The following is a 26,149-nucleotide window of genomic DNA, read 5'->3' on the forward strand; positions in this document are numbered from 1 at the left end:
TGTGGGGAAACAGACAATAAACATAATAAAGAAATCATATTTTTGCCTTAAAAGATGATAAACCCTACAGAGAAAAATATGTATCAGGGTATATAGCAGCATATAGTTTACTGTAGAAAGGCTTTTTATTATAGAGACCAAACTATATTAATTGAAAAACTTACAGAATTCCTAATATAAAAGCAGTTACAATATGATATAGATTTTTATTCAATTTTACTTGTATATATTTGACATCGTTTATTGGTGGGATGCTGTGTTGGACACGTTCATATAGAAAACTGATTTAATTTCACCATACAATCTCATGAAGTAGGATTCGCTACTTCAACTATACGTATGAGAAAACTCTGATGCGGGGAGATTACATCACTCTCCCCATTGGATGAAGCACGCGAGTGGCAGAGCGAGAATCCAAATCTAGATTTTTGATTCCTTACATGGCTGCATCTAACCCTCCAACTAGTTTATTACGACACTCTATCCTAAGGCGGCATAGAGGCTTCAGATTTTGAAGTCCTTCCAATAAAAATAATGTGTTCGGTTATAAAGCAACGTTCGTGTAGTCCAGTGAAGTGATTTCTGAGGGGCTACTCTGCAGATCTCTCAGGAAGAAGGGAGAGAAGGGAAGTGACTCGGGATTCAGAGTGTCAACATCCAGTAACACTCATTCTTTCCTAAATTCTCCGCAGCAGACCCGCAAGTCTTAAGTTCAGTTGTTGTAGTGATAGCCAGGTTAAATGTATTCTTCCACTAAAAATAGACCCTCAAACTTGTAGGAGTCATCAGGAGCTCTCCTTTCCAAAAGTGCTGCTCCGGGCATTTGATAATCCCGCATTTGCTGGTGCGGTTGACGTAACTGTATTTCACATCCGCAGTGCGTGCCCCTGTTGTTGGACCAGCAAAAACCGTTCTCGCCCCTTGGTATTGGGCCATTCTGCTGATAAAAGGGTGTTATAAATATTATGACAGGGGCAGTTTGTATAATACAACATAATTTGGCAGGATAAGACAACATAATTTGACAGACAAACTCATTTCCTATTTATTCTCTGTAGTCTGAGACATGAGTTAAAATTTCAGTGTGTTATAAAGGTTATGATAAAATATGGCCAGTAATTAACACTTTATTTAAAATATGCTCTCTATAAGATAGGCCTGTAAGAACTATGCTGCTCTTACTTAAACTGATCATGGTTTGGGGGGTGGGGGTGGGAAAGAGGGATTATATCTTTCAAAATAATAAGAACTTAAAGTTTGAAAATACACTCTCCTCATGTGAAATCACCGCTGTACCCGAGCCAGCTGTAATCGAGAGGGGCATCCTGTGATTGTGAAAGAAAATAATGTGAGAAGGGAAATCTGGACACTGTATTTCCCTTGAGTGACACTGGTATATTTGGAAGCATCTGTCTTCCCCTTTCACCTAGATGCATGTTTGTTTATTTTGGCCTCCTATGGGCTACCGTTTCCCTCAATTCCTGAGTCCAAAGGCTCAACCAGTAGTTGGTTTCAAATACTCCTTCTTAATTGTTTATCACTACGAACAATTACAACATTTGCTGGAGAGTTTTGTCCCAGTTTGCAGTTAAATTCTTGAGTTTAAATAGTTTCGTTATCAATAAAACGCAATGTCCTTTAACAAGGGAAAATATCTGATCATGTTTTCCCAAAGTACCATGCACAGAAGGTGTGATAGCTGGTGTTTTCTTTCTTTCCTTTGTATTCATCACACACGTATTAAGAGCCTATGTTAGCATGTGTCAGGCAAAGCTCAGATTACAGAAACAGTGTTCCTGACTCTCTGCTCTTTTTGACATATGATTATTTTAAAAACACATATATAGGACTTCCTTTATGCCAGGCACAGTTCTAAGCACTTTACAAATATTAAGTCCTTAATCCTCACAGCAGCCTTAGGAAGAAGGTACTGTCCAAGGTCACATGATTAGTGCTGGTGGAACCAGGGGATTCGAAGCCGGCAGCCTGGCAGCAGAGTTTGTGTCCTTCTGCACTACACCATGCTTTGTCTCTGAATTTTCAGATAGCCATCATTTGTATGCAATGAAAATAGGATATGGTTCCTGCCCTCAAAGGGTTTACAAGCTAAAGCTGTTTCTTCTTTTCATATGTATATTCAAAGATCAGATCTTGATAGAGCATTACGGTCCATTCATTTACTAGATATCTTCATTTATTAAGTATGTACGATGTGTACTAGAGACACAGGGACAATGCAGGCTGCCCATTAAGGAACTCACATCAGGGAGAGACACAATTTCATAAGTGCTGATGGAAGGATGTATTTCAATGAAAAATTTCCAAAGAGGTACTGTTTGATTTGGAGTTTGCTAAACAGAAGAATGGAGAGAGAGGAAGGAATTGTTGGTTGAAGGCACAGTGGAGTCCGTATGAAGGAGCAGAATGGGATCACGAATGGAAATGACTAAGAGTACAACATGACCAGAGAAGGAAGATGGGGTCTAAGTTCAAATGACCTATTCCTTGATAAAGATGTGGAATTGTTTCTGTCAGTAATGGGAAATAATGAAGAAATTTAAGGAGTGAAAAGACAGGGTACAAAATGTGTCTTAGATCACTGAAATGGACAGTTTGATTCAGAGCTGCCACTAAAAGTAATGTGCTTTCCCAATTTCATTTTTTACCTCTTCCCCCTCATCTGCCTCCTCCAACCCCTTTGTCTCCTCTTCTTTGGCCTCTCCCATTTTTTTTTTCTCTAACCCCCATCCACTTTCATCACTCCTTCCAGTAGTAAAAAATGTCTACTTTCTCAAGGTTTAGTCACAGATTTTCAGGAAAACACATAGTATTAGCCATTAAACCGTATAATGAATTTCAATGTCAGTGTTCTTTCTACTTGCCAATTCAAAACTTCCCTCTTTTTTTTTTTAATAAATTTATTTATTTCTTTTTGGCTGTGTTGGGTCTTTGTCGCTGCACGCGGGCTTTCTCTAGTTGCGGCGAGTGAGGGCCACTCTTCATTGTGGTGCGCGTGCTTCTCATTGCGGTGGCTTCTCTTGTTGTGGAGCACGGGCTCTAGGCGCGTGGGCTTAGTAGTTGTGGCTTGTGGGCTTAGTTGCTCCGCGGCATGTGTGATCTTCCTGGGCCAGGGCTCGAACCCGTGTCCCCTGCATTGGCAGGCAGATTCTTAATCACTGTGCCACCAGGGAAGTCCCAAAACTTCCCTCTTGTTAACGGTATTTCAAACATCAGCGTGAGAAAGAATATTTCTTTGGAGGAGCAATAAACCACTGAAGGAAGAACCTAAAATTATGATACTTAAGTGATACCCTCCCCTTCTCACACGAAGTTCCATCCTGCCTCATTGAGATGCATTCAAATTTTGCTGCGTCCTGATGGAGAGAAGCAGCAGCATTGTGCGTCTCCAGAGAGCTCTGGGATTGCTTCTCAGCTGTACTCCCCTGTCCTTCCGGTGCAAAATCCATCCTCCCTGTGTCTATTTCCTCTAATGTGTTTACCTAAAAGAACTGTTAAAAGATAAGGCAGTTGGAACTACTACAGAAAAGCACAATGCAGATGAAAAGCGTTGCTATTAATTTCTATTTTTCAGCCAGAGTTGAGCTCAGTATTTCCATGCCACGGTATTCCTCCAGGAACTCTATATTTTAATGGCCTGAAATTTTCATCCTTCTGGAATAATGAGAAAAATACAGTTCACCTTCAGTTCTCGCAGATGAGGTTGGCTTTGTCCTGGTCAGCCTTTCAGAGGACCCGTCATTCCTTTACAGAGAAAAACTTAAAATTTTGACAACTTTCTGAACGGCCTCCGATTTGCATTAACGATCTCCTTCAAGGGAAATGTGCTCCTTTTTCTCCTTGAATTTTTATGCCTTCTTTCTTTCTGTAGATCGAAGAGTCAATTGAGATCCACTTCGGCAGCCATGGCAGAAAGGCCGTTCTCTACAGGCCTCCTTCCTCCAGCAAAAGGGAGCTTCAGCTCCACCAGCGCATTCTCACTCGGCATCACTACGCGGTTGTCATCACTGAAGAAAGGCTCAGTGCCGACCCTGGGCTGGGGCTACTAGAAAAAGGTCAGAGTCAGAATTAATTACCAAAGTCATTAATTAATTACCAAAGTTGCTTGTCTTCTAATTTAAATACTTCCTGAAATGTGCTACTCTCTTCCTCTAAAAAAATTCACAAGAACCACGTTTTACCCATGATCAACTTTCTTGCATCATAGAAAACGTGGCGCCTTTTCTGCTTCCTCTCCATTTTCTTTTAGCTACATTTCTTTATTCCTGAAATTATTTTGTTTATATTTTTATAGCATTTTGGAGCTGCATAGTTCATCTTTAAATGCTACATAAAACATGTTTATGTTTATGAGTCCAAATACATGTTCTGCCCAGCACCAAACTGCTCAATATTTTAAGAAAATTGCCACTTCATCTCACTGCAAGTAGAATGTGCTGGAAATTGTTTCGAGAAGCCAGCTTAAATGTGATTCACAGATTGGTTCTAAATGCAAAAGAAATATAGATATTTATCTCACACGCCATTACCAGTCAAGTATTTTTTATTTCTGTCATTTGAAGTGAAAAATAAGAGACAAGTTTTTAAACTAGTTATTTGAAAAAAAAGTTGAGTAGGTGATGAGGGTCAAAAAGGGCAATAACAGTAACAGCTGACATTTCTTGAGTAACTAACCATGTGACATGTTGTATTCTGTATTCATGGCCTCATTTAATCCTCACTGAAGGCCCCTGAGTGCCCTAAGATTAAGAAATATTCATTCCTTCCCCAATTCCAGAAGAGGAAACAGGCTTGGAGAGGTGCAGTGACTCACCTTGTATCTTAAACCTGGGGTGATGGAAAGGCAGGATTTGAACCCCTGTGTTCCAGCTCTCACTTCTGTGCTCGCCCTCTTCACCTCCGTGTTGCCCACTCCCTCTTTTGTCCCCTTATCCTGCACTAACCTATCATTATTAGAGCTACCACGATGTATAGCACTCGTCCTCCATGAGCCAATCAGATTTTTCTCTTTACGACAACACAGTGTATCCGTTTTCCTTTTTATCAAAAGGGAGGGGAGGAAAAGCAGTTTGAATCCACTGCTGATCTCCATGATGGTTTCCTTTGGGAGAAAAAGTCAGATCCCGGTGCCACAATAATTTTCATTTGTCATTTCACTTTCAGCCATCTTGACATCCCGGTAGCACTTGCTCTTCAGTTAGGTCCCCCCTTGCTCTTTAAAGTGCTGGTTTATGCTGGTCAGTGGAAGAGGCTGGGGGACATTTAGCCATGATTACTCTTCACCACCTTTTACCATGTTGGCGGTAAAGTTATAAGCTGCTTAGCTAACAAAGCTCCCAGGGAAGAAAGCCCCAAGAGATCCACTTTGATGAAAAGAAAGTTCTTAAATATGTGCAGAGGTCATTAGCACAGGTCTTCAGGAATGCCATTTGCTGGTCCCTGCCCCCAGGAGAAGTATGGAAATCCAGAGCTTTTGGAAACACATAAGAAAAACAAAAGGGAAGTTGAATGCTCTGGAATATCAGAGCAGCTGGAAACCAAGGTTACAAACCTCACTGGGGTTGGTTCTATTAAGAAGGACCAATCTAAAGTTCTGGAACGTCCATAAATGATATTGTCAGAAAACCACTGATCAGAATAGCTGTTGTTGGTATTAAGGAAAGATGTAAAACATTTAGTATTCCTCTCATCCCGTAAATTATTTTAGCCCATCGCTGAACCAGGTGCTTGACTGTATAACCACCTCCTTTGTGCCACATGAGCTGTGCTCCTGGAATCCTGCAGAGCATTGGCCCTGATAACACAACGCTGTTGTCTGAAATTCCCATGTTCTTCTGTCTCCTTGGTGCTGCTACTGACTGTGTATAGGCACAACTTGGATTATTTGTGCATTTCAACTTCAATTCCAATTTTAAGTTTTCTCCAGTTGCAAAACAAGGAATATGGCTCTTCTCTCCCTTGATGTCCTTGAGTCGGTTTTACAAGAAAAAGGAGGATGACTTTGCAGCTTCCAAATACCAAGAAAGTGCAAAGAGAGCCTGAAGGCGATAGAATCTGGCAGCAAAGGGAGCTGCTGGGCCCGTAGCACAAGATAACTAGACGGTGTCACCAGAATTTGTCAGTGTAAATACTGATTTGGCTCCCTTTCCACACGTTTCCTCAGCTTTGAAAATATCCATGCCTCTTTCTGGGTATTCTTTTACTTTGTATAGTAAGATATTTTTCCTGGATCAGCCTCAAGAAAGGGTAGCAATTTCACAAGTATGGGAAATTGGTTTTTGGTTCTTCATTTGATTTTGTAGTTTTCACTGTGAGAGCATGTGCATTGAATACCTGAGATTAAAAAAAAGTTCTATGACCGTCATCTAACATGTCCCTGATTATCTAACCTACAGAAAAAAAAGCCACTTTTTTATTGCAGCTTATTTTCCGTGGCCACACATTTAATCTACAAATTATGTTTGAACTGAAGCCCTTACTGTCAAAACTATTTTCTAGAGATTTGATTCTTGTAAAAATTTTGTTTCTTTAGCTGCACATAGCCACCCCATGCTTATTCACTATGTGTACAGCAGCGGCGAGTGGGTTGCTGTATTGGCACTTTAAACTTCATCTCTCCATGTTGAGCAGCTTGGGGAGAGTGGAAGCAATTCAGAATGAGCTGGACACCTACCCCGCCTCTCTTTCTTTTCCCCATTGCTGTTTGCTAACCTGAAGTTTGAAAATATTACATTAAAAACAAAATAGGCACTCCCACAAAGTACAAAAGTACTCAGGTGCAGATTTGACACATTTATAAAATACATTTTTAGTCCTAGGAAAATAAATATAAAATGCGTTTTCCCTATTCTACTTATTTATTCCACCTGCTTTCCAATCCTCTTTTGACTTGACCCCCATCACTTCTGCTGATCTCTTTTTTGTGCATTCCTTTGAAGCACAGGTGGCCTTTTTCCAGCATGGGGCCACTTTTTTTTTTTTTTTTACCATTTAAGGCCAGAAATGGATAAAAGTTAGAAAAAATTAAAGGGTGCTTGTTCAGGCAGGCAACATCCTACGATTAAGTATAATCTGTTCTTGCAGAGTTACATTTGGGCTTCATATTGTATTTAATTTTCCCACTAATTTAGTAAACATTTATTGAAAGGAAAAGTAACCAGTCTTGGGTTGTAAATTCAAATATAGGCATTATGTTTTTCCCCGGTTAATTCCATTCTATGATATAACAGAAATTGGTGGCTCTAACCGGAACGACTCTAAGGCTGTGTATACTTGACCTTAAGCAAGTTCAGTTCTCTGAGTTCTAGCTCTCTTATCTGTTAAACGCCGTAATGAATTTTTACTTCACAAGAGTGTGTAGTGAGAATTTAATCACTTTGTCCACACGCATCAGAGTTCTGGGAAGAAACAAAGTAAAGCCCCATCGATGTTTTTCTCATTCAGTAGTCTGGTAGTGGGACCCAGAAATTTATATGTTAAAATCAGACACAGGTAATTCTGACATGTAACCTAGTTTGGGGAGCATTGTCCTAAGGGATATACTATTGGTTCAAAGAATAGCAATGTTTAAAGTTAATTTTGGGAATAAAACGATACAAAAGTCTGCTTGCTACAATGCCATTGAACTACTTAAAATTTATTGGTATAGTTATGTACCAGCATTTTGACTTTAAGCTGATTTTGAGAACAGTAAGAGGACAATTGTCTTTACAGATTTATGCCTACAAAACTTAGCAGAATGTAAAACATATACATTTATGGTCCTTCAATACCCTTCTTCGGAAAAATATATCTTACGTCCCTGCATTTGTAAGAACGTGTAATTCTCTAAAGGAAAAGATTGGAAGGACCAACCAATTCTTCCCTTTCCTAGTATCTAGATAGTATTTAGTAAATCAGTGCTTTAGTAAGTGGAACAGTATAGTGGCCTAAAAGAGTAGGTGTTTTCCAAAAAAGTTCTTAACCTATTCCCATGGCAACATCCAAGAAGGGTGTGACTCAGGAGACACTGATTCAATGGACTTTATCATTAGATCAGAATTATTTATGTACACTTGAAGAGTAGAGCATATTTAGCAATTTTCTGTCCACTCCTGAGTACATCCTGCACTGTTACATTAAGTGTATTACATAGTCAACGTGAAAAACAAGTGCCAACTGCTATCAAAGCTACAGGATTGGAGTCACTCTTATGGTTTCAAATTGCTCTTGTTTTTGTAACTTGGGGGTTTTACATGGAACGGTTTTTGAAGAAGTACAGAAAGTGAAAGACCATAGACATTTTCTTGCCAGGGTTGGCAAACCATGGCCCACTGGCCAAGTCTGGCCCAATGCCTGTTTCTGTAAACAAAGTTTGATTGGAACACAGCCACGCATTTGTTTTTGTACTGTCTTTGGCCTTTTTTCTACAACAGCAGAGTTGAGTAGTTGCAACAGAGACTGTATGGCTCTTAAGGCCTAAAATATTTATTATTGGGCCCTTTACAGAAAACATTTGCTGACCCATGGATCTAGACTAATTCTATGTCATCTGATTTCAGACCAAGCTGATGGTTAAACTCTAGGACTGAGGTAGGTTAGGTTTTAACTTACATCAAATCTCATTCAAAAAGGATTTGATGGTTTATAGTCAGACATATAATAATAAGATTGCTAAAATGGAAATATAAAATTAGGGCTCAAACTGGATATTCCTCTTAGCTACCATAATTTCAGCTTAATTTTGGCTTGAGTTGCCAAGTACCCAGAGCAACAAGGGAAAGAATAGAGGTTTCGCTCTCAGGAAGGAGGGAGTTCTATAGTTCCTACCGCTGATCTTCGACATGCCCAAGTAGTACATTTAAAACAACTTTTTCAAAGGGATTATTAAGTTGATGACATTATGTAACGGGTCAAGGGTCAGAGCAACATTTGTATTGCAGACGAAGTGGATGTCATATCTTGGTTCACAAAGCAACCTTCCAATGCGAGCTGAGAGTGTAACATGACAGCATGGTATAGTGAAAGCATTTCTAGGAAGGGCTAGGGTTAATACTGTGATAAATACTATTTATCGATATTTGTATTGATATTACATTTGATATATTGTGTTTGGAGATCGTATTTTAAATAATATTGCTACAGCTTTCCCCCCACTAAGAAGGACACTGTCATTTACCCAACTGTGTTCTTGGGATGCACTATTAAAAGATATAGTTAACAGAGCGAGAGATACAGATCACTACTTAATGTTGTGGAAAATATATTAAAGAAGAAAAAGCCTATTTCCTTCCTTGTTTATAATTTTATAGTTTCTCTCCTCCCATAGTTGTATTTGCATTCACCTGCACTCTTAAAAATGTCCAACACATCCATGTATCATTTGAAATCTAGTCTAATTTTGAAGGTTTATTTATAATGGCTACTTGCCAGAAGCTGTTTCTGCAGTTTATATGGAAAAGAAACACCTCTTATAGACCAACCTTAACTTTTGTAATGGAAAATGTATTACAAAATATATATGTATTCAAAAAGAAGCCATAAGGAAGTTGAGATTTAAATTAAGAAGAGCTTAACCGCAATAATTGCTTTCTTGGGGAGCTAGTAGACTGTGGTAATTAAAGGGAATAAGCTGTGGAGTTAAGACTGAACCTGGGTTGGACTCCCTAGTGTTACCTTTAATGGTTACACTACCCTGGGCAAGTTAGCCTCTCAAACCCCTAGTTTTCTCTTCTGTAGTGGATTGTTTTGAGATGGTTCTGAGAATGCCACGTGGTAGGCACTCTAAATATGGGAGGTAATATTGCTACTGCTGTCAGGAACTAGATACAGAAAGGAGACTGTGAATATTCCTTTGTGGAGAGGTACGTTTAAAGTGGGTTCTGTCAGTAGCAGAAGGGTGCAGCTACCAGATACTTTGCATTAAATGAACTTGGTAGTTCTCCCTATCAGGTCCTATCCTTTCCAAGTCTCCCTCCCAATTTAACATGTTTTCATTGACAGATCTGTGTTGTAAACCCTCCTGAAATTCCAACACACAGTCTCTTGGATCATTCCATTAGGAAAAAACAACTAAACTTCTAAAAAATCTGTAAACTCCTTGAGGTCAGGAGCCCTGTCTGCTCAGCTCATCACATAAAACGAAGCCCTCCACATAGGGGCACGCAATAAATATTTATTGGATACATGAATAAATGAGGATAAAATAGTACACCAACAGCTGAGCCCCTTAAATAGTGAACTACCTCAGACTTTCACATTAAAGTTTAATTCATCAGCATTTCATTTTTATGTAACTTTATAGGAACACTGGTATTCTTTTCATGCTCAAATCTCTTATAACAAAAATAATGCAACCAGAAATTCAGTAGTAGATAGAGCTAATACTTTACACATAAAACAGTTCTATACTGTTGAGGTTTTTAATGCTTGTGTCCATTTGTTCCCCTCTTTGGTTTTCAAGACTCCTCTGCCACGTTTAGCGGTGTTCCTCAGCCTATTGGTTCTGTAGGGAGGGCGGATGAGTTTAGTTCTGAACATACTCAGACTCGGGTGCCTTGAGGTTTTCATATGGATGTATTTAGCAGAGACTGGAGGTCAGGGCAGGAGATGTAGATTTGTAGGTTATCTGCTTAGAGGTGATGATTGATTCATTGAAGTTTTAATATTCCGTAAAACAATAGAACGCACAGTGTTACCTAAAGATTCTCTCCAGTAAAGGACACGGAAAAGTAAGCATATAGCCTTTTCAGCTCGTGAATGTAGACATTAAAGGTCAAAACCCCCGTCATGTCATTTAGGTCCTGTTTGTGTCCTCTGCCTTATGCCTTCTGGTTCTGTTCTTAGCATAGTGTAAAATATTCACTTTCATGCTCTTCCAGTCCCTTGCTTTGGAAAAACATATCATATGACCCAGGATTTTTATAACATGTACTTCTCTAAAGAAAAAGAAAGAGGTACCATCAAATTTTTCTCTTTCATAGCATCGAGGTACCATTTAGGAAATCACTGTCTTAGTTCGTAGAATGAATAGTGGCCTAAGAGAAAAGAAATGTTTTCCAAAAGTTTTAAACTTGCTCCCAGGGTAGAGTCTAAGTAATATGCAGTTCCAGAGACTCTGACGCAGAGCATATTTTATCGTTGGGTCGAAATTATTTATGTATACTCGAAGAGGGCATATTTCTACAGTTGCAGCAGAAACCAGAACTGTAGCAGGAATGGGAAAATAGATTGTTCCTATTGAAAAGACCGTTTCTGGGAGGCCCTGCAAGTAGTTGGGCCAGTATTTTTGTATTCCCGCTGTTTAACGGGTCGCTTGAGTACAAGATTTATTTGTGGTAACCCTAGAAGGCATAGGACCAGCTGAAGGAGGAACGTTGTATCAATCAGACTCATCCAGCAGTGGAACAGCCCATTTCAAAGAGTAGGAAGTTTTGTTGGAATGGGAGCAAAGCAGAGATGCTGCTGAGGGACTGCTTTATCAGCCAGGAGAATGAGTACAATCACCATCGACGCCCTTTTCAAATCTGTGGTTCTGGGACGGGCGCTAACATTTATACAACACGGAATGAGAGAAAGCAAGACAAGATTTTAAACCTCTATCATTTTAGGATTCCTTTCCTTAAGTCCTTGCTTTTAGCCTCCTGTCCTCTGGGCAGAAGAGAGGAAGGGGAAGCAAAGAAGGAGTGGAGAAACGTGTATCTGGAGGCAAAATTGGAGACGGTTCCTTTTGGCTAGCAGTGCACGTTCATAACAGATGCTTCTTCTCATCAGTTAAAATTTCAGAGCCTAATGAACACCTCATTCCTCTTCCCCTCCAGCCCCACACCAGCACTCCTGCTGCCTTCCTGAATTTAATATGCATTACAACTGTTTAGCAGGAAGACAAAAGAGTAAAGGCCCCATTTAAAAGGCACAGTGGGGCTTCCCTGGTGGCGCAGTGATTGAGAGTCCCCCTGCCGACGCAGGGGACACGGGTTCGTGCCCCGGTCTGGGAAGATCCCACATGCCGCGGAGCGACTGGGCCCGTGGGCCCGTGGGCCATGGCCGCTGAGCCTGCGCGTCCGGAGCCTGTGCTCCGCAACGCGAGAGGCCACAATAGCGGGAGGCCACAACAGGGAGAGGCCTGCGTACCGCAAAAAAAAAAAAAAAAAAAAAGGCACAGTGTGTTTTGCCTTGTCGGTATTTCTCCTCGAACACACTGGACATACATTTTCTATTAGGCAAGCAATAGGTTTTGCACGGTATCAGAAGTGCTTCTGTGCCTTCAGTTAATCGAACTAGAAAAGAAAAGAAATTGAATCAGAGAAACGTATAGGGCTGCACTGTTCTATTTTTTTGTGTTATGACACATGGTAATTGTGTGTTCGCATTTATTGTTATTTTCCTCATTGCTCATAGAATTACTGATGTATTTACAACCGAACAGAATTTGTTCTTTAACTGGCACAGGAGAGCTCAAGGAATGTTTATTTAACCTTAACTCGGTTGAGTTGTTTATACTACAGGGACCTGAGTTCAATTTACTTTAGTTTTTGAAAAAAAAAAAAACTTTCTTATTTATAAAAGTTGAGCTGTGAGTGACCTCTCCAGTCTGATGTTTCCTTTACCCTCCACTGTGCAAAAGGGAACAAAAAGCCACTGTCTCATTTTTACTCCAAAGAAACTAAACTACTTCCTTAAGTGGGCTAGTTCTTTCAATTGAAAATGGTAACCAGATGTTTACTGAAATCCCTAGCATTTCTCCTTCAAGCCTAGCTTCTTTCTAATTGTTTGATCTTTTTAAGTTTCATAGAAACCAGATTGGGTATTTGAGTTTTCCATAGCTGGGAAATGTTTAATGCAGTTTTGCAGATACTTTCTTTGTACTGTTTCTTTAAATGCACTTCCTTCTGCTTTTATTTTTTAAAAAGATGCAGCATGGAAAATTTTATAAGTTTTTATTTTTTTTATAAGTAATTTATTACAGATCATTGTTCTTTTCATATTTCTTTAGAATTGAAGAGACTGGGGTTTTTTTGTTTGTTTTGTTTTGTTTGGAACTTAGACTTTTTTGTTTGGTTTTGCCACAGACTAAACTGTGCTCTAAGTGACAGATTTAATTTGTAAAAACAAATATTCATATTATGTTTAGATGGAGAAAGACTCTAGGAAGGAAAACAAACTCCTTCATACGGGACCTTTCAAGTGACAGAGTATGTGGATTAATTTAAGAGTGTTTGGAGACTCCAGATACAGTGCAGTTACTATGCTAGTGTATTATCAGATTTAGCTGCCTGAAATATTTTAGACCTTGTCCTCAATTTGGTAGGAGTTTAGGAGCATCTAACCATATTTTCAAGACCACCTCTTAATTTTTGTATCACTTTTACTTTCTACTTTCAGTGTTACAAATACCGTTGAAACGTCCCGAATCACTTCCTTTTTAGACTTGACTTTTCTCAGTTAATTACTATTTCGCTCTGGATATCTTATATGGTTTCTATCTTATTTTTAGCTGAAGTGGCTTCCTCTTAACAGCGTCTCTTTGTGGAAGTACAAACCACAGTTTGGGAAACAAAGACTTAAGGAAAAGTAGGTTTTTTTTTTCCCCTTGTTAATCTCTCTCTAATTAACTCTCAATAATCAGATTTTCACCCCACCAAAATTGTCCTTTCAGAATTTACCAAGAAATTCCTTTTTGTTACAAAATCCAGCCACCATATTTACAATTGCCTTATTTTTGGTAGAAGAGCATGTTTGAGCATGGGTGGAATGTAAATTAGGCTTTAATGTAAGTTCACTGAGATAATTTCTCAATTTCCATGATCTTACTCTAGCAGTGTTTCCCAAACTTGGTGAAATGTGTGTATCAGTGGAATAAATACCTATCCTAGCACTGAGGGGGCGCTACATGCTCTGGGATTTCCTTACAAACCCTTTTCTCTCTTAACTTCCTTGATAGTGCCCTTGCCTGCTTCTCCCACCTTTCTGACGCCTCCTTCTTTATGTTTTTGCCCCAAATATGAGCCTTCTCCAGGACCTTGATCCCGAGCCATCTTTTTTGCCTCCTGTCTTGATATTCCCTCAAGACGTCTTTCTACAGATTCAGTGATCTCCTCTGGGAACTCCTCAGTGGTGGCCAGAGGCTGGGGCTGGTGATCAAAGGGTACAAACTTCCAGTCATAAATAAGTTCTGGAGGTGTAATATATAGCACGGTAACTAGAGTTATAATACTGCATCGTCTATTTGAAAGCTGTTAAGACAGTAGATTGTAAAGGTTCTCCTTATCAAAAAAATGTGTAACTATATGTGGTGATGGATGTTAACTAGACTCATTGTGGTGATCATTTCACAGCATATATATATATATATATATATACACACACACACACACACACACACACACACACACCCCCAGAGAGAGAGAGAGAAAGAGAGAGAGAGAATCATTACGTTGTACACTTGAAACTAATATAATGTTAGATGTCATTTATATCTCAAAAAAAAATTCCACTTGGGATAGAACCTCAAAATAATGTCGAATCCTAATCTGTCTCCTATAGGCAAAGTTTTGAGAAAGCATGGATTTTCCAGGTACCTGGTAGTTTTGATTTGTGTGTCCCAGGGCCTCAGCATATATAGATAATGGATAATGCACGATGCTTCCATTCTGTGGGTCTTGCCAGCCATGTTCCTCTGACTAGTACGGCATTCCCTCACCTCCTAGGCTCTAAAGCTCGCATCAGGTCCTCTCTCTCTCTTTCAGCCACAGCACAGATCCGGCACCCTGAGCCCTGTAAGGTATGCCTTCTCTCGGCCAGGACTCCATGTTCCTCACAGTTACTGTGCCTCTTTGGTGCTATCACGGTAACTATTGCTCTCCCAGATGCTCGTCTCTGCCTTCTGTTATACATCCCCACCACAAGTGCCAGTTTAATATTCCACAAGCACACCTCTGCTCACATCACTTTCCTGTGCAGAAGTGTTGAATGATTTTTTATTTCCTCCTAAACAGAACGCAAATTCCTTACCCCAGCATTCGAAGCCATGGAGTCAGACATCTCCATATCCCTGCGGTAGCATGGCTCTCAGGCTTGTCCTCACTCTTGAATTACCCAGGGAATATAAAAATTAAAGAGGCCAATGCCCAGGCCCCACTTCAGAAAATTATATCAGAATTTGGGGGGAAGGGATTGGATCTGGGTATCACTTTTTTTTTTTTTTAATTCTTAACTTTATGGCCTAAAGTTCTTATTTTACCTGAGTTCTTTTTAAAAACTTTATTTTATTGAGGTATTATTGATTTACAATGCTGTGTTAATTTCTACTGTACAACACAGTGATTCAGTTATACATATATATGCATTCTTTCTCATATTCTTTTCCATTATAGTTTATCACAGGATGTTGAATATAGTTCCCTGTGCTATCCAGTAGGACCTTGTTGTTTATCCATTCTATTTATAATAGTTTACATCTGCTAATCCCAAACTCCCAATCCATCCCTCCTCTCCCCCTCTGCAACCTCGTCTATCTATGTCTGAGTCAGTTTCTGTTTCATAGATAAGTTCATATGTGTCTTGATTCCACATATAAATGGTATCATATGGTATTTGTCTTTCTCTTTCTGACTTACTTCACTTAGTATGATAATTTCTAGGTCCATCCATGTTGCTACAAATGGCATTATTTCATTCTTTTTTATGGCTGAGTAATATTCCATTGTATATAAGTACCACATCTTCTTTATTCGTTCATCTGTTGATGGACATTTAGGTTGTCTCTATGTCTTGACTATTGTAAACAACGCTGCAATGAACATAGGGGTGCATGTATCTTTTTGAATTATAGTTTTCTCCGGACATTGGGCATTACTTTTTTTTTAAAAGCTTCCCAGGTGATATTAATATGTGGGCAGAATGGAGAACCACTTTGATTGGGCTACTCACCTTTGCCTGATCACATTTCAAAGCTTTCTACTTTGCAGTGCTATTGAGGCTTTTGTCTCCTAGAATTTCCTCCTTTCTGCCATTTGTTAAAATCCAAATTAATATATAAATTCACCCATAAATTCCCCTCAAACTAGAAATGGTAAACAAGTTAACTAAGGCATCATCTCACGTTAGTCATATACCTCTGATGCCTAGATTATATTTTTTGTTATATTTTTATAATTTTTGTTACATTTTATAACAAAAATTTGTTATATTTTTATAATTTTTGTCTGTTACTCTCATCTCCCCTTTTATATGACAAACTTCTTGTAGAACAGGGAGTATTTTATTCATCTTTTTATTCGTTATCCTGCATAGGAAAGTGCATTGTGTATACCTAGTAGGTACACAATTAAATGAATAAGCAATTGAAAAAATAAACCTACAAATATACTAATAAAAGAGCTGAATATTTCCTTCAGATATTCAAGCATCATTTGCTTCTTTGAAGTTTAGAGAAAAAATAGTGAGTGCTTGATAGGAAATAGCTGTATTGTAGAGCAAAATGAAATGTGCTACGGAATATGTCTGAGCAAAACCAGCTGAAGAACAGAACTCACATGCCCACTGCCTCTAGTGAAAGTTCTCTGTAACCTTGTTTCAGAGTCAGTCAAGCCAGTGATGTCTCTGTTTTCGAAGAAAGAAGAATTCTGCCAATAGCTAATAATAACCTTTAATAATAATAACTCATTTCAACTCTTTGTCTAAGGAAAAACATGAAAGTCATATGTGAATCTCATCATCTGTGCAACAAGATGATCTATTTAGAGCAGGGAACTCTTGGAATTTAAAAAATCTGTTTAGCATTCCAACTCGTTATCAGAGTGACCAAACAAGTGATTAAGGGGTGTAGAGGACAGAAATGACTCTCAGGGGTCCCTTCTTCTCTAATTGCTAGCTCTGTATTTTATACTTATCAGAAGGTAAAAGGAATCCTTCCGTGAATATTTGCTTAAGCAACATGATTTTAGCAAAGTTTGACCATAGTATCTACCGATTTGCTAGGACTATGATTCTCAAACTTAGTATGCGTTAGAATTATCTGGAAGGTTTGTCAAATTACAGATTGCTGGGCCCTACTTCCAGCTGATCTGATTCAGTAAGAATAGGGAGGTGGGTTAAGAAATAATAAGTTCCCAGGTAATGCTAATGTGTTGGTCCTGGACCACTTGTTGAAAACAACTGTCCTAGGTATTTCTTTATTACAGATTTTCATTGTTTCTTCCAGAAGCACAAGGATGTTCTGCCTATTTGCTATTTTAAGTATTTAGTGGCCAAGCAGTTCCCCATTTGCCTCGCTAGGACCCTGAGTCAACCTTCTACCTTGGTGAGAAGCCCCCTCCTAAATTTACGTAGATGCTAAACCCATTAATTGTGAGTTAACATGCAAAGCCTTGGTACATGTTAGCTTAATTCTTTACAGTCAAGACCAGTGATCGCATTTAAAAATGATAGCAACAAGTAGCTGAATTTAAACTGTCTTTGGACATGTTGGGCTTGCTTGAAGATAGTGGGATCAAGGTAAAAATGTGGACAGATAATTTATTCCAAATGATAGTTATATGCTCCCAAAGAGAAGCAAGATGGTACTGTGGAAGAGAGGAATACTGGCTTGGGTTGCAATGTCTATGTGAAACCATGGCTAAGTTACTTAATTTCTTAGATTCCTTTCATTTTACAGAAGATGAAGATTTTTGGATTAGATGATATTTAAGATCTAGTTCAACTGGAAAATATATAAAAAGAATAATAGGGCTTCCCTGGTGGCGCAGTGGTTGAGAGTCCGCCTGCCGATGCAGGGGACACGGGTTCGTGCCCCGGTCCGGGAAGTTCCCACATGCCGTGGAGCGGCTGGGCCCGTGAGCCATGGCTGCTGGGCCTGCACGTCTGGAGCCTGTGCTCCACAACGAGAGAGGCCACAACAGTGAGACGCCCGCATACCGCCAAAAAAAAAAAAGAATAATAAAGAATGAGGGAGATTACCTAAAATGCCACCAACAAAGACAGTTAATTTGGGGCACATTTCTTTATAAGTTTTTTATACATTTTATACAATTTTCTAGTTTGCTTTTTTACCATACTATTATGTCAGAAATACATGCTGTAAAAACTTTGTAAATGTTATTTCAAGGGCTACATAAAATTATATTACTGGTTGTATTTAATATTTACTTAATTTAATGTCCTTAATCTTTTCCATATTGTTAGATATTTATGATATTTTTAATGTTTTGCTATTGTAAATATTGCACTCACAACATCGTTGTTGTTCTATGGAAATATAGCATGGAAATCCAAGTTCACAGCTGTAGTATAAAACAGATTAAGATTCTGCTGGAAATTGGTACTTGCATCGTAGTAGGAATGCTGGGAATGCCAGAATGGCAGGCACATTCCATGGTAATCTGAAGGCTCATCTGAGAGAGCCAGTATCAGGAATAACAAGTGTTTGCCCTTCCATTGGTTTGTTTGCTCAAGGATTCCTGTTCATTATTTGTTCATTTTTGGAGAAACAGCATATTAAGGGTATCAGAAAGACCTTACTTTGTGTTGTCTGAAATCTCTAACTCATAACTGTACACAGCATGACTATAGCACCCTGAGACTGATTTTGTTTCTTGTTTTATGGAAGGAAATCCTATTACTTTGTCACATTGAGTATTTTACATCAATTTTCATCAGAGACATTTTGAATTTTAAAATGATTGAGATCTATGTTAATTTTATGTATTTTTTCATTTGTATATAGCCGTTGATTGGCATCTTACAGTACTTTGAAAGATGTACAATGTTTGAAAAGACTCAATGTCTGTTTTTCTTAGAAAATAATAGTTCTTCATTTGGATGCATATTCTAACCACATTTTTAGAAAATAGTTTTCCCATTTATAAAAATGTTATATGTTTATGGTAGACTATTGAATCAAACCTTTGCAAGTACAAAGATGAAAGCGAAAATCATTCCAAATCCCACCACCCAGAGATAACACAGTTAAATAATGTTGTGCGTGTTTCCAGGCATCTCTCTAAGCATAACACACAAGTACAAACACACACACACACCCCCCCACACACACACATTTACATCCTGACTTTTTGCCTCCTGCCTCTTTTACAATAGTTTACCCCACATGTTTTAACAGATACTTTTTTCAAATTTTTTTGGCTGCCACACGCAACTTGCGGGATCTTAGTTCCTCGACCAGGGATTGAACCCGGGCCCCCAGCAATGGAAGCGCAGAGTCCTAACCACTGGACCACCAGGGAATTCCCGAGACATTTTTAATATTTTGATAAAACTAAAGACTGTGATAAAAGTATTGTCATATCAATGTAGTTTTTAAGGATTGTGATAAATTGTTATATCACTAGTTTTAAGTTAGCCTTTTTTGATCATTAAGTAAATGCACTGTGCTATGTAGTTTATATACATTAACTTATTGAATTCTCACTTCTAGTCCACAAGGTAGCTATTTCTGTTTCACAGATGAGGAACTGAACAGTGTATATCAGAAATGGTGGAGTTAAGGTTTGACCCAAGGACTGTCTTTCTCCAAACCTGAGTCTTTGACCACAATATCATCCTAGTTTCTTGAAAGTGTATGAAAAGTATTTGCTTCATTCTGTTTTGTGTTTTATTGTATGGGTATACTATAGTTTTTTAACCAAGTTCTTCTTGACAGACAGTTAGAATTTTTTCAACTTGTTAATACAAAATCCAACTTTACTACCATATTTGTTTATATTGCTTTTTTGAGATTTGGGTGTAATGTGGAATTATTGTATCAATGCATTAAATATTAAAACTGTGGTTCTTCCTGCCACATTCCTCTACAAAATGATGATTCCTATTTTTACTTTCATCAGCAGTGCTAGTTCTCCATGGATCTTCAGTATCACATTTTTTAATCTGATGAAGTTAAAAATGTCACATCATTTAAATTCTTTCATAGGAAAGGAAGCTTTACTTACACATCAATTTAAAAATATTTCTATTTTTCTAAGTGCTGTTTTTTAAATTTAATTTTTTATTTCTAAATCTTTTTTATACAAAGGATATGAATAAGCAGTTTATATTTTCATATCTAAATGTCAAAACAAAGGAGAAAAGATCATGAAGTTCACAAAAAGCTACAGAAAGACCATTTAAAGTATAGCATATCACTTTACAGTCCCAGGACTGGCAAATTTCAAAATTGGTGATATCACCTGTTGCTGGTGGAAAGGAAGCTCTCATACATTGCCTGTGGAAGTGTGAAATATTGTAGCCTTTTTTTGGAAAACAATCTGGAAAATCTATAACATTTAAAATACTTATAGTTTCTAAGCCAGCAATATTATTCTTGGGAATCAAGTATAAGTTGAAGTTAAAGCATTAAAAGATAATAAAATATATACATAAATCTTAAAATTAACACTGTCAAAGAAAATGGTTTTAACTAAGGACAATCAAAATAAGGGAAATGAGATTATGCTACAAATTTTGAGTAATAAATAATTAGAGAGAAAAATAGCAAATTATGTTCCTAGAGTCTCTGGAGAGGTGGAAAACTCATGTTAAGAGATTAGAGGAAACACCAATTTTGCAGAATTCTATTAAAATATGTGGAAAAAATGTGCTTCTTAGATGTGTAGGAACAATACACTTTAATAATACGGTACACTTTAACATACTTGGCCTAGTTTCATATGGGCTAAGTGTTCTTCATCTCAGAGATGACAGCATTATTAGCCTCAGGAGACGCTTCTGATACCCCCTTGGCTTCTGAGAGCAGGGCCAATTTTAAGAAAATTATGAAGTGGGTGAAATGGGTTTTAGGCAATAGCTCTGTTCACCCATTACCCAAGTCCCTCCTTACCTAAAGCACCCACTTTAGGGTCCCACAGGGTTGGCCTAACTAGTCAGGTCACATCTATCATATGGGGCTCATTGCTACTCACTCATGAAAATGTACCTTCCTTCATCATCAGTTTCAGGGCTGAAGATGTCACATATTCTAGCAAATGCACTTGTACTGCCAATGAGAGAAAACTGATCCCAGTTCTAGGTCCCAGTTCTAGATAATGTGTATGAATTTTAACTGAGGCCTCATGCTGAAGAAGTCCTCTGTTTCCCTTAGACCAAAACCACCAAATGATGTCTGTTGAGTTAACATACTCTCCTTCTACGGTAAGAAGGCCTATTAACAAAACATGAGGGGGTGGTACAGAATTGAGACAGAAGATTATTTTCTGTGTTTTCTAAATTCTACTCATACTGCCCTATTCAGAAGGCTTAAATAATAGGCGGAAAGACATATACAAGATGTCACATTTCTTCTTGAGTTTATCATCGAGACCGCAAATTTATCTGCCTGTCTCTTACCTCCCACCCACCTATCTATTCATTAAACAACAAATACTTATGTAAAGCTTATCAAGTACTAGGCACTGTCCTAAGCACTTTACAAACATTAACTCATTTAATTTTCATAATATCCTCCCAAGAGTGGTATTAGTGTTACTAGGAGATCTGAGTTTTAGGCCTCACATCTGCTTTTTGAAATGACCTTGAGCAAGCTCATTAGATAATCTATTGCTTGGTATGAAAATGGAAGATAAGACCTGTTCCATAAATATCTCACAGAAATATTATGATTGGTTTAAGCAAATCTCCAAAGATTATTGAAAATAATGCTTTATGAATAAGAGCTGTGTAATCCTGAAATACTTGTGGCATTAAGTAATAAGCCATTGAGAGAATTGATTCTTTTTCTCATGTTAGTGAACTATATTTTCTCAAGCCTTGATTCTCATCTGTGCTGAATTAGTGTGTAATTATTCTTAGAATAAATTTTAAATCAATGACTCCCACCTCCCTCTCAGATTGCTTGAAGTCCCCAGTGCATTATTATACAATGTTAAACCAGATATGATTAGGTTTTATTCACTGCATTTTAAAGAAGTCATGCAAAATGACTTTTAATAAATCAGAAAGAAGGAATAATATTTGGTTAAATGAAGTGTCACCACACTAATTATACACTAAAACCTCCTGCACCATCCTGTGGAATTTGGTACAAGGAGTGTCTATCAAAAACTCAAGTCAAGTACTCAAGTAATAAAAGAACCCATTTTCAGGCATCAAGGATTGATGACAAGGACATTTTGGCCAGGCATCAGAATATTTTATAATTGACACTAAACACGTTTTATTTAACACATGTTTATTAAACATGAGCTAGGTGTAGGATACTAAAATTGGTGTGGATGGAGAGAGAGCATTATAAAAGTGAGTGAGACCTTTCAAGGAACTATAGGGCAGAGGTGTATATCAGTGTTTCTCAAACTCACATGTGCATACTGGGGATTTTGTTACCGACAAATTTGATTTGGTGAGGTCTAAGCTGGGGACTGAAATTTTTCATTTCTAACAAGCTTTCACTATATGAAAACGATACAGATCCAAGGATCATTTTTGAGTAGGAAAGATGTACATGTTTGACTGTAATATAAGATACAATAGGAGCAGTATGAAGAGCAGAAATAACATGTTCTGAGAGAACAGAAAAAGAAGGGACCAATTCTGAATGTGGGGGTCTAGGAAGGTGTCACAAGTGAATACTTGATATGTGACCATGATTTCTCAAGTAGATTTTAGAGGGAAGAGCATTCATCAGTATGAGCTGCATGCTAGGGCACACAGGTCTAAAAGTGTGTGGATCATATGGTAGCTCTATTTTTAGTACTTTTTTAAGGAACCTCCATACTGTTCTCCATAGTGGCCGTACCAATTTACATTCCCACCAACAGTGTAGGAGGGTGCCCTTTTCTCCACACCCTCTCCAGCATTGATTGTTTATAGATGTTTGTTTTGATGATGGCCATTCTTACTGCTGTGAGGTGATACCTCATTATAGTTTTGATTTGCATTTCTCTGATAATTAGTGATGTTGAGCATCTTTTCATGTGCCTCTTGGCCATCTGTATGTCTTTTTTGGAGAAATGTCTATTTAGGTCTTCTGCCCATTTTTTGATTAGGTTTTTGTTTTTTCGATATTGAGTTGCATGAGCTGCTTGTGTATTTTGGAGATTAATCCCTTGCCACTCCTGGGCATATATCTGGAGAAAACCATAATTCAGAAAGATATGTGTATCCCAGTGTTCACTGCAGCACTGTTTACAATAGCCAGGATATGGAAGCAACCTAAATGTCCATCAATGGAGGAATGGATAAAGAAGATGTGGTATATATATACAATGAAATATTACTCAGCCATAAAAAAGAACAAAATAATGCCATTTGCAGTGACATGGGTGGACCTAGAGATTGTCATACTGAGTGAAGTAAGTCAGAGAAAGACAAATTAAAAAATATAAAAGAATGGTACAAATGAACCTATTTACAAAACAGAAATAATAGACTCACAGATGTAAAAAACAAACTTATGGTTACCAAGGGGGAAAGGGAGGTGGGAGGGATAAATTGGGAGATTGAGATTGACATATACACACTACTATATATAAAATAGGTAACTAATAAGGACGTACTGTATAGCACAAGGAACTCTACTCAGTACACTGTAATGACCTATATAGGAATAGGATCTAAAAAAGAGTGGATATATGTATATGTAAAATTGATTCACTTTGCTGTACAGCAGAAACTAACACAACATTGTAAATCAACTCTACTCCAATAAAAATTAATTGAAAAATAAATAAAAGTGTATGGAGTCTCAGGGGCCAACAAGGGTCCATGTGGCTGAGAAGAAGTGGGGTTTGGGGAGTGCTGCTTTGAGGGAAAGAGCTAGAGAACTAGGTTGGGGCAGGTGTGAAGGATCTCTGTTGCTTTGCTAAGGAATTTGATCTGTATTGTGGTGGCAATGATAAGATCTGTGTTTTCAGAGGATGATTGTGGCTTTATGGAGGAAAATGGATTAATGAAGGGAAAAGAAATAGAAGCAGGGTGACTAATTAGGAGACTTTGCTAAGATAGTGAGATCTTAGATTTAGAGACTGTGATAGGATTTGGAAAGGTCAGGAAATATTTAAGAAATTCTAATTTAGGTTGGATGGGAATTGGAGATCAATGGGAAGTGGAATGAGAGACAAGTACTAGTTGAAGCTGATGTTATGCTTTCTAGCTTGAGGGAGAGGAGGTGACTACACCTTTGACGATAATAAAACTGGAAGGACGGACAGGTTTTTGGTAGGAGATACAGCTTCTGATTCATATGTGTTCAGCAGGGCATCTGTCTTAGGATGTAACTGGAGATCTGAAACATAAGAAAGGTTAAGAAATGTAAATTTGAGAGTCAGTGGCAGGGAAGCAATAGCTAAAGCAATGAATGTAAATAAAATCATCAAAGGAGTTGAATTTAGAGAGAAATGGTAACAAGTGAAATGAAAGGCTAGAAACTTGGGGAGCTGCATGTATTGAGGAGGGTCTCAAACCCTGAACTTGATCTATTTTTCAGTCTTCTGTATTTTAAATACCATCGGAATTGTCTTTATCAGAGAATCCATCTTGTATAGAAAGTAATTATTTTTCACTTTCTGCATTGTAGTGCAGATTGGTTTTGTAATACAACATTCTTAGTATAAAATACTTGGTGAGATATGTATTTAATATGTGTCTAGTTACAGCCATATACTTAACAGTCATCATCTTTTTTTCTCTGGAGAATATGTTTATTCTGATTTTTTAAAAAAAAAACTAAAGTCCATACTTCATTCAGATTTTTAAACTTTTACCTAATGTCCTTTTTCTGTTCCAAGATCCCATCCAGGATACATTACATTGAGTTGTCGTGTTTCCTTAGGCTTCTCTTGGCTGTGACCTTTTCTCAGACTTTATTTGTTCTTGATGACCTTGGCAGTTTTGAGAAGAACTGGTCAGGTGTTTTGATGTGCCTCAGTTGGGTCATGCCTGGTATTTTCCGATTAGTATAGGGTTATGGTTTGGGGGAGTAAGACCACGGAGGTAAAATTCTCATCATATCATATCAAGGGTATAGACTATCCACATGACTTATCACTGTTGATATTAACTTTAATCACCTGACAGGTAGTGTTTGTCAGGTTTTTCCACTGCGAATTATACTTTTATTTCCCCTTTCCATACTGGACTCTTTGGAAGGGTGTCACTGTGAGCAACTCATGCCGACGGGCTAGGCAGTTGTGATCTACCTCCTTGAGTCTGTAGTAGCTATGAAAATTATTTGATATTTTTCCACACCAGACATTTGTCTCTTCCTCTCCATTTATTTTTTTATTCAATAATTTGTTTTTATCAGTATGGACTAGTGGATATTTATTTTATACCAATATTACTTTACTTTTTTTTTGCTCAAATTGTTCCAGTTTTGACCATTGGCTCCCATGCCCCTTTAACATACCTCCATCACTGCTTTTGTTCATTTGTTTGTTTGCTTGTTTGGTTTTGAGCTCTTCCTCATTTTCTGGCACTGTGATGCTCTAGGCTCATCTTGTACACTTACTTTTCCAGCCCTTGAATCAGCCATACCTCCAAGGACCCCCTGGTTCCTCTTATTGGAGAATGGAATTAGAGACCAATATCTGAGTGTTAGGTGCAGTCTGAGTTTTAAATTGCTGCAGAGTTCATTTCTTTCAAGGTCTCCTAAGCTGGTGAGAATTCCAGACTTGTAGAAATTTGGTAAAATGCAATAATGAGAGTTTTCTCCCAGATAAACAATAGTCTTGAAGCAGTAAAAGTTTAAACACACATGCACACACATCTAATCAGTTATACTTCAATAGAAGACTATATAAGTGGCATGAAAATCTTTTTTAAAAAAAGTCACTTTAAAGAGAACAAATGTATGGATACCAAGGGGGAAAAGGGGTGGGGTGGGAGGAATTGGGAGATTGGGATTGATACATATATACTACTGATACTATGTATAAAATAGGCAACTAATGAGAACATACTGTATAGCACAGGGAACTCTACTTAATTCACTGTGGGGGCTGAAATGAGAAGGAAATCCAAAAAAGAGGGGAGATATATATATCTCCGATTCATTTTGCCATACAGTAGAAACGAACACAACATTGTAAAGCAACTATACCCCAATAAAAATTATTAAAAAAAAAAAAAGCCTATGGGACTTCCCTGATGGTCCAGTGGTTAAGACTCTGAGCTCCCAATGCAGGGGGCCTGGGTTTGATCCTTG

At 38.0% G+C, this 26,149-nt stretch overlaps 1 protein-coding gene across 3 annotated transcripts in view; it reads left to right on the forward strand.

The window, feature by feature from the left end:
* The window catches only part of CPED1 (cadherin like and PC-esterase domain containing 1), a 300,032-nt gene that overhangs the window by 33,753 nt on the left and 240,130 nt on the right, over positions 1 to 26,149 (forward strand). For all 3 annotated transcript variants that reach the window (XM_060020793.1, XM_060020794.1, XM_060020795.1), the window contains exon 2: positions 3,890 to 4,073. In XM_060020793.1, coding sequence (XP_059876776.1) covers positions 3,890 to 4,073 — 184 coding nt within the window. The remainder of the gene's footprint in view (positions 1 to 3,889; positions 4,074 to 26,149) is intronic.

This window comes from Delphinus delphis, chromosome 9 (genome assembly GCF_949987515.2).
Source record: "Delphinus delphis chromosome 9, mDelDel1.2, whole genome shotgun sequence".
Lineage (NCBI taxonomy): Eukaryota > Metazoa > Chordata > Mammalia > Artiodactyla > Delphinidae > Delphinus > Delphinus delphis.